The sequence below is a fragment of the Sinocyclocheilus anshuiensis genome, unplaced genomic scaffold (genome assembly GCF_001515605.1).
Source record: "Sinocyclocheilus anshuiensis isolate Anshui unplaced genomic scaffold, SAMN03320099.WGS_v1.1 scaffold540, whole genome shotgun sequence".
Lineage (NCBI taxonomy): Eukaryota > Metazoa > Chordata > Actinopteri > Cypriniformes > Cyprinidae > Sinocyclocheilus > Sinocyclocheilus anshuiensis.
The window spans coordinates 212,721-222,488 of record NW_015555733.1 but is presented as its reverse complement, the minus strand read 5'-3'; the positions used below and the strand labels follow the sequence as shown (position 1 = coordinate 222,488).

Sequence of the window (9,768 nt, the reverse complement as noted above, 5' to 3'; positions counted from 1 at the left end):
AAACACACTCACTCTCTCACACACACACACACTCACACTCACACACTCACACACACACACACACACAAACACACACCTGTAGCCCAAGGCGTTCTGCAATGCTCCATTTCTCTCTGAATATAAATAGTTCAAACCCACACACAGTGGGAGGATCAACAACTCTTACAGGCCTTCTCCACTCTCTCTCTGCTTTCTGCTACAGCAGTACAGCCGGATCCAAACAGCCATAATCTGATATCAATTACATGCTTTTGACGAGTCTCTTAGATCTCGAATGAATAAGAAATCATTCAGATCTGCACTACTTGTATGTGTAATAAATAAATAAAATAGCATGTTCTCTGGTGTCTCAGACGTTCGGACTCGTCTGTGTGTCTCCGGCCGGTCCTCATTAGATCTGTGATTTCCCAGAAACCGGCACCTATCATTTACAAAACTGCTTTCATTCATTGACCCATATTCATAAAGCGTCTCCCCTCGGACCCGTTTCTGGAAATCTAGTAGCGTGAGAAATAATGAAGCCATTAGCTTCTAACACACTTCTAGACCAGGATTTCACCGATCGTACTGAACTACAGCTCTGCCAGTTCACAAAATGATTATTTCACAGACGTTGCACTTTATTCTGGCGAAGAAATGACCATCTGAAACCAGACTAGACTTTGGTTTCATTACGTGACATTTGAGCATGTAAATCTGAAATGTGCCTTAACAACAGCGAGCCTATTTTAGGATCATTAGGTGTTTGGATTCAATTATTTGCATGACAAATAAACATGGTTAATCTTAAAATTCTCATTGCTGTAATGCATTTAGACAAATTCCCATCATTCACAGTGGCGATTTTCACTAGATTCTCGTTATTTGGGGGTGAAATGTGCTTAAATTATCATGAAAATAATGTCGTTATGCACAAAATCCATAAAATAGGAGTCAGTAATTTGAACAAATTAATACTTTTATTCATCAAGTGACAGTAAAGACATTTATAATGTTACAAAATATTTCTATTTCAAATAAATGCTGTTTTTTTTTACTTTCTGTTCATCTGTGAATCCTGAAAAATAAAATGTATCACAGTTTCCACAAAAATATTGGGCGGCACGACTGTTTTCAACATTGATAATAATCAGAAATGTTTCTCGAGCAGCAAATCAGCATATTAGTATGATTTCTGAAGGATCGTGTGACTTCAGCTTTTCAGCAAAATTCAGCTTTGCATCACAGGAATAAATTACATTTTATTATATATTAACATAGAAAACTTATTTTAAATTTGAAATAAAATTTCACAATTTTTTAACTGTATTTTCATCAAATTAATGCAGCCTTGGTGAGCAGAAGAGACTGCATTTTAAAAACACTAAACATCTTTCCAACAAAATCTTGCAAATGACTAAACTTATTTATAGCAATGCACCATGCGTATTTAAATGAATCCATTGTCATTCTTTTTTGGGCAAATACGCTTCCTTTATATACAAATGAGGCTCATTATAGAATGTGCTGGATTCACAAATCCATTTACATTTGTATTTTCTGTGGTTGCAGTGATTTGCATTATTGCTGCTCAAAGAAAGCTGGTGTTAAACACTATTCAGAGGCACAATGCAGTCGAGTGTATTTGCTGAAAAATTGAACAATATCCTGATATGTGACCCTGGAGCACAAACCCAGTCATAAGGGTCAATTTTCAGATTTCTATATCATCTGAAAGCTGAATAAATAAGCTTTCCATTGATGTATGGTTTGTTAGGATAGGACTATATTTGGCCGAGATACAACTGTTTGAAAATCTGGAATCTGAGGGTGCAAAAAAATCAAAATATAGAGAAAATCATCTTTAAAGTTGTTCAGATTAAGTTCTTAGCAATGCATATTACTAATCAAAAATTAAGTTTTGATATATTTTTACGGTAGGACATTTACAAAATATCTTCATGGAACATGATTTTTACTTAATATCCTAATGATTTTTGGCATAAAAGAAAAATCTATAATTTTGACCCAAACAATGTATTGTTGGCTATTGCTACAAATATACCCCAGCGACTTAAGACTGCTTTTGTGCTCCAGGGTCACATATGTGTAACTGCTGAATGAACTGGGTGCTGAAGCTACAGCAACAGCATGTCAAGTAAACAGTCACTCTTTCCTGATGAAAACAGTCTGTATGTCTCTGAGTGGTTTGATTGAGCATCTAGTTGATTAGTGAAGAGCAGCCAATCAGAGCTTGTGATTTTCTTGTGATGGTGTGAGCAGACAGCATCATGCAGACAGTGGTTGAGACTGACTGCACATACAGAGTCGTGTTCCTGCTGGTGTGGATGATCTGTCAAGGGTGTAGGTTCGATTTTGGCACTGGTGGAGACATAACTGCAGATAACAGACATTTAATTGTTTGATCAAAATTATTGCTAGGCACAATTTAGTGGTGTCTGATATTGGTAGGATCATATAGAGTCTCTACTAAACTCTACACCCTTGAAAATCATAACAAGCGATGTTAGACTTTGGAAACTATAGTTCTCTCCTTAAATATGAAGAGCTCGAGCTACAGATCAATGATTAAATCAAAAAGATTATAGACGGAATTATAAATCAGACATTGAAGTGAGTTGCTGTTTTTGTCTCTTCTGAGGATTCATTCGCTTGTTTGGCAATGAACCACACGGAGACATTCAATCCAATCTAGTAGTAGCTTATCAGTTTTATCAGCTTATCAGACATGTATTTTATTTATTGTTCATCTAATCTCACATTTCGCAAGGGACTTTTATTTCTGTTTCAAAGATGTTTTCTTCGGATTGTTTGACAACTCTAACAAGAATGCAGGAAAATATAACTTCATTACTTTGTTTCCCGCTAGCTAAATTTCACATATATAAACAAAAATCTGGTTCTAAATCTCTCTTTTCTTTATTCAGAGTTGATCTAGACGAGTACATGGAAACTATTCAAAGTTCTGTGAATCCTAAAGCAGTGAAACCTGCATCTCTATATTCATTATGTGTCCTCTTAAGGTGAAAAAAACATGGTTAAACCATGATAACCACAAATTAACCATGGTTTTGCTATACTAACCATAGTTTAACCATGGTATTTGTAGTAAAACTGTTAAACTGTGGTTATAGAAAAAATAATACGGTTACCATGCTTTTACTATAGTAAATAGATTTTATTAAGGTATTTGTATATGCTTTCTTTCTTTCTTTCTTTCTTTGTTTTGTTTTTATGAACTGTGCCTTAATGGTTTGATGTTTCGTATTAAGAAACCAGAAAAAAAAGATTTGCGATACACACTCCGAAGTCCTGATCTGAATCAAATGATTCACAATACACGCATGTTTACACGACACTGTCAGCACTACTACTGGCTTTGCTTGCTAGTTTTATGGCATTAACTGAAATAAGTGAAAAGAGTATGATGTTTACAAATAAAATTCCATTCCAAAGAAAACATCAACACAAATCTATGAACATATTCAGGTGAGATAACCGGTTTACTGCTAACTAGTCAAACACTTCATTAATATGACGAGCTGCAGCTCAGAATACATGTTAGATGAAACATTGGATGCAGTTTCAACTGATTTACTATTGAACTGAATTGCAGTGGCCAAACTATTACAAATATAGTGAATTAAGCAAACTCTATCATAATGCACAGTCATCTCATACCACTGAAGTGAATGTTCAATTTAAACTAGTATATATTGTAATAAATATTTGAGAAATGATTGTTGTATCTGCTTGTATTAGCCTGTATAGAGTGACAGTCAATGTAAAAAGAGAAAATGTGAGAAGCAGATGAACACAAAACAGCAGAACAACATAAAGTTAAAGGGGTGGTTCACGGTTTATTTTCTAGGCTTGATTGTGTTTATGGGGTGCAGTCTAACATGTTTTTTAAAAAACATATTATTTTTCACATAATTTACCTTTATTCCACACCTCTCTGTCCCTTCTCTGAGAAACGTGCTGATCATTTCCTTCTTTTATGAAGCCCCTCCCTCAGAAATAGGCGATGGGCTCTGATTGGTTAGCTAGCCCAGTGTGTTGTGATTGGCTAAACCGCCTCTAGTGCGCGTCTAGAATCGTTTAGAATCGTTAGAAGACAGAATTGCGATTCATATATGAATAGATTTTTACGTGCACCTCTAGTTTTCTCTTCCTCTTCTCTAAAGCAGCGCAGCATGGCCCCGCCCCCTTTGCTGCCTTTTCCCGAGGGCGGGGTTTATCTGGGTTTGTGATGTCACGAACCCGGGAAGTAACTCGTTGTAGTCCCTACGAGCCGTTTTTGTAGGCATTAAACTGCCAGAATTTTAAAAGACGATATCTCCGTTTGCATTGAACTTTCAGCTTCGTAACTTTGCAGATATTGTTTATGCTCAAACAGCAACATTACACACTAACTAACGTTAAAAAAGTGAAATCGCAATGAACCACCCCTTTAAATAGGATAAACTTGGATCATTCAGCTGAACTGTGCTCGTATGTTTCAAACACTTTGGCTCTTGTATGTTTTTACTCCACACATGTATTTCTTGAAAGTGGGCAGTTTTCTTGCATATTTCTTTAACTTCTCAGGTAATATCAATGGTATGATCTATTTCAGATGCAGCCAAAATTACAACAACAGTGGTTACATATATATTATGTGTCTATATATATATATATATATATATATACATATATTTGTTTGATGAAAAGTATTGCTAGGGACAATTTAGTAGTCGCTGGATATTGGTACTAGGGACATGTCATTGGGTGTCTACTAAATTCTACACTCTTGTGTCCTGTGACCTTTGACCTCAGCAGTCTCTCTCTGTCTCTCTAGCGTCGCTGCTGAAGCTCTGGTACAGAGAGCTGGAGGAGCCGGTGATTCCTCATGAGTTTTATGAGCAGTGTGTCATGAACTACGACAGTCCTGCGGCTGCTGTCGACGTCGTCCTCAACCTCCCTCACATCAACAAACTGGTGCTCTGCTACCTCATCCGCTTCCTACAGGTCTGACTGACCACCTGTCTATCTATCTGTCTGTCTGTCTATCTGTCTGTCTATCTATCTATCTATTAGGGGTGTAACGGTACACAAACATGACTGTTCGGTACATACCTCGGTTTTGACGTCACGGTTCGATATGGTTTCGGTACAACATGAGGATTAAAACTAAACAAACTGTTGTTTTTTTTTTGTTTGTTTTTTTATTAAACAATGGTTTACTGAACAAACTGCTCTTTCTTTAAATGCATTTAACTCTTTCCCGCCATTGACGCGTTATCTCGTCTTTTACAAGAAAACGCTTCTTCGCCAAGATGAGTTTTTACGGCTTTTTTTGGTTTTCACTGTTATACACTCGGGGGCGCTATTACGCATCTTCTGAACGAGTACAAAACCTCCCGAACAAAAACACACATGAACAGGATGGAGAAACTAGCGATCTTTTATGTAAACAGATGCATATGAAAAATAATGCGATCATCAGCAATAGACAGCATATAAATGAAAACTGCATAATGTTATAGAGTAAAATGTTGATCCAGGAAGTGGTATATGTCTGTGCAAGCTTTGGAGGTGTTGATAGAAGCGATTTACTGGATTTATGCTTTGATAATCTTACTGAATATCATCCAGATGTAGTTTTTGATAAAAATGTGATTCTCACCTTTTTGCTCAAAATTATGCATTTTTATGAAACCTACCTATATTCAAGTGTTGATAAAAAAAAAGAATGCTTTAAGCTAGAATAAAACTGATTTTTTTGTTTAAAAGTAGAGGCTCTGATCTTTATTTTGGTGTATTTCATATTCAAATATTCATACAGCAAAATATACTGGAGGCCATCAAAGTTTTGTGAAAATCATCAAAACCGCTGGAGGTGGCTGGCAACTTTTTTCAAAAATGCTGGCGGTGAAAGAGTTCATTATAATTCAAATTTTCTTAAGGATAAAAATCTACCTCAGCTTATGGTCTCTAAACTATAGTGAGCCCTTTTACCTTACTATAAGATTGCAATTAACAACAGAGCCCAAACTTAAATTCAATTACTATTTATTTTTAACTATAATAATCAACACTCAAATTAAAAAATTGTATGCAAACATGTAAATTGCACATAATGCAGCATTTAAATTAACTTATAAATTATACAATTTCAATTTGTTGTCGAAATATAATAATTTAGCCTACAGAGTGGCTGTCATAACTTGTTTCGTAAAAGATTTGTTTAAACACGCATTAAACAATCACTAACAGGTAAAGTGAAACATAATTAAGTTACAGTCTAATATTTCGCAAAATGCTTTTCACTAGACTTCATTTCTCTAGCAAACAACGAGCTGTAGACATTGCTACATTGCTAACTTGCCTGAGATAGGAAATGCTACGTGATATTTTGTTTACAAGCTGTTTAAATGACATCTCTCCCTGGTTGAAACACTTATTAAGCGATTACATGAGGGGTGAGATGTTCATTCATGTTTATTTCGCGTTAAAACTAGTAGTAAAGAGGAAGGGATGATCGCGCTCCACACTGAGGCAATTATATCTAAATGTTGCTCTTTTCAGTCACTTAGCAGTTTGTTTGTGAAGTCTGTCAAACTACACTTTCATCTGTTCATCTCAAAACGATATTAAGAGACATGAAGAGATATGTCTGTTTTCCATCACAGGTATTTGCTCAAGCCTCCAGCGTGTCCATGACTAAGATGGATGTCAGTAATCTGGCAATGGTGATGGCGCCAAACTGCCTGCGCTGCCAGTCGGACGACCCGCGGGTCATCTTCGAGAACACGAGGAAAGAGATGAGCTTCATGCGCATTCTGATCCAGCACCTCGACACCAGCTTCATGGACGGGGTGCTATAGCACAAACACACACGTTAGCATTCACACCTAACGCCCACAACATGAATCACCCGACAAACCTCCTCCTGTACACGACACAGTCGCGCTCGCCTTCCACAGCGTTTAGGTCAAATCCACCATCCCCATGATTTCTGAATGTTTCTGAATAGATAAACCATCCGTTCTCACATGATAGTGACTGTCCCGCTTTGGTTTCTAGCGTGCATGTATGTGCCGAATGTGTTTGTTTCTGTTTTCTAACTCAACTGACTTGTAGACCGGTCCGTCTGATTTTATATGATTAATTTATTTGTTATTTATTTGAATAGGGTTTGTAAGTATTGTACTGCCTTTTGAAATAGAAAACATCTGTCCTCACTGATCACATGCATCGATCTGTGTGTGTGTGTGTGTGTGTGTGTGTGTGTGTGTGTGTGAGATGGATTGTTGTGGTTTATTTTAATTTCTGATGGTTTAATTAGATCAGATTAATTTGAGATCATGATGTGTTGGCACTCATGATCACGCAGTGGCCGCACGTGTGCAGACTGACTGATTGATGAATAAACCAATGTCATGTGACTCGCCTCACACCTGTACCGCTTCAGTCTGTGTTTGTGAGTGTGTTTGTCAGTGGTTTTCTTAAGATGATAAGTATGGACTCTCAGTTCTTGCGTTCAGAAACGTTCAGTAAGTGAGTGTGTGTGTGTGTGTGTGAGAGTGAGTGAGTGAGTGAGTAAGAGTTCATTTATCACAGTTGTTTTATACACTATTGTGTACGTCTCACTGAAATGGTACAACACAAGTGCCCCTCATAGTGAACTACCTGCGGTAAAGGTGAAGTGTGTAAATTATGTGTAAAAATGCACTTTCTGAACTCGCACACACTGAACTCTAATAGCTAATTGTTGAGTCAGAAAGTGTTTAACATCCAGAATATTATGTGCTTCACCTTTAAATTCTCACATATGCTCACACAAGCATCCAAACGGCCTCATTTACACACACACACACACACACACACACACACACTGATTTGGTTTGGTGCTTGTAATGATCTATATCACACTGCCAAACACACAATATTGATACTCGGTGCCCATTCCTGCCTCCAGGAGGCGTATCGGTGAGAAACAAGAGAGACAGAAGAGAGACAGACAATTATGGAGGGAGAGATAAACAGAGGAGAGAATCTCACGAAGAAGTGGCCGGGTTATATTTCACCACAAAATAAATAAATAGAGGAAATGTGAATTTGAGAGTTTGAGAACCTAAATGTGAAAAACTAAGGGCTGATCATAATGTCATAATATAAAAAAATAATTTGAAAAATTATCTGAAAAGAAAATAAAGGTCCATTTATATATAATATATCATGATTTAAAAATATATATAAAAATGACCATGGCCCAAATATTATTTTAAATATTTTTAATTGGAATTTAATTGGGTTGAACATATCGTCATGATATTGATAAAAAAAAATGTATAAATAAAAATGGGCTTTATAATTACCCAAATAAATGGCCCAAATATTGTCTTGAATAGTTTCATTTGGATTCTGAGAGTTGAGCATATTTTCATGATATTTACAAAAAAAAGAAGAAAGAAATAACAAATAAATATGGTCCTAAAATGACTATAATAGCCCAAATATTATTTTAAATAGTTTTATTGGATTTTGAGGGTTGAACATATTATCGTGATATCAAAAAAATACCCTTAAAATGACCATTTTAACATATAAAAGCCACATAAAAAAAAAAAGAAAAAAATAATTTTAAAATAGCCCTTAAAATTACCATTTTAAATTATATATAAAAAGGCCCTTCATTTTTTTTTTATATATATATATTATTTTAAATATTTATAATTGGATTTTGAGGTGAAATATGAGGTGGATGTGCTCTTGACAGACAAAGATGTTTGTATGTTTGGCTTCTCCTCATCTGTGCACACCCTGATCTGTCATGGCCACACGTTCACGTCCTCATCTGTACAGAACAATGTGTAAAAATACAAATAAAAGCTAAAACGAGAGAAAAGAAGGTAACAAAATAGTTACTACAGTATTTGACAGCAGGAGCGTTTAGGTTTGGATCTCAAAACTCATCCATTAGCAAAAACTTAGATTAAAAAAATAATAAAAATATGATATGAAATATGATTCTATGTCTGATGAAACGGGAAGAAAATCCATGAGCAGAGCACTGTGACCTTCATCCTGAGACCAGCACACACACACACACACACACGACAGAGAGGATTATGGGAGATTGTGCTGTATGCAGAGATGTTTCTCGTCACAGGTTTACGCTCATGGTCTTATTACTGTGTTTATGGAGTCATGTTAATAAACCCCCTCTCCCTCCTTTTGTTCTGAGGTCAAAGGTTACTCTGGACGTTACGGTCGAGCTGAACATTGTTTATTAAACCGTTGAAAGGATTCATTGACTGCTGTCATTTTTCACACACATTCATGTGCAAACCATCACAATGGCTATTATTACTTTAAGCTCTTAGCAGATTACTTATGAGTACAAAACAAATTTGGATAAATGATTTATAGAAATGTTTGTTGTCATATATTGCTATTAAATATTAATACTATACTGCATATTAATATTCAGTACTGTAAAAGATTATTAAATCCACCCCCTCCCCTCTTCATTGAAGAATTGAAGACCCAACCACGACAACCCCACCTTAGTTTTCAAGATTCAAAATTAATATAAGCAATAAATAATAATAATAATAAAAAACATTACAATAGGTTAAGTATTGTGAAATGTAGTTTTTGCAAAATACCAAATTATTGTTGTCATTACTTTAAAATGCACATTGGATTGCTATCCAATGTGCATTTAAACTAATGACAACATGGTAATTTAGTATCATTTAGTTGATGTTCTTAAGTCCT

The 9,768-nt window shown here is 35.7% G+C and overlaps 1 protein-coding gene across 1 annotated transcript in view; it reads left to right on the top strand.

Annotated features, from left to right (window-relative positions):
- Positions 1-7,279, top strand: part of arhgap39 (Rho GTPase activating protein 39) — a 61,452-nt gene extending 54,173 nt beyond the window's left edge. The window contains exons 9-10 of the mRNA XM_016466324.1: positions 4,841-5,010; positions 6,675-7,279. Coding sequence (XP_016321810.1) covers positions 4,841-5,010; positions 6,675-6,869 — 365 coding nt within the window. The 3' untranslated portion in view covers positions 6,870-7,279. The remainder of the gene's footprint in view (positions 1-4,840; positions 5,011-6,674) is intronic.
- Positions 7,280-9,768: the final 2,489 nt, after the last annotated feature.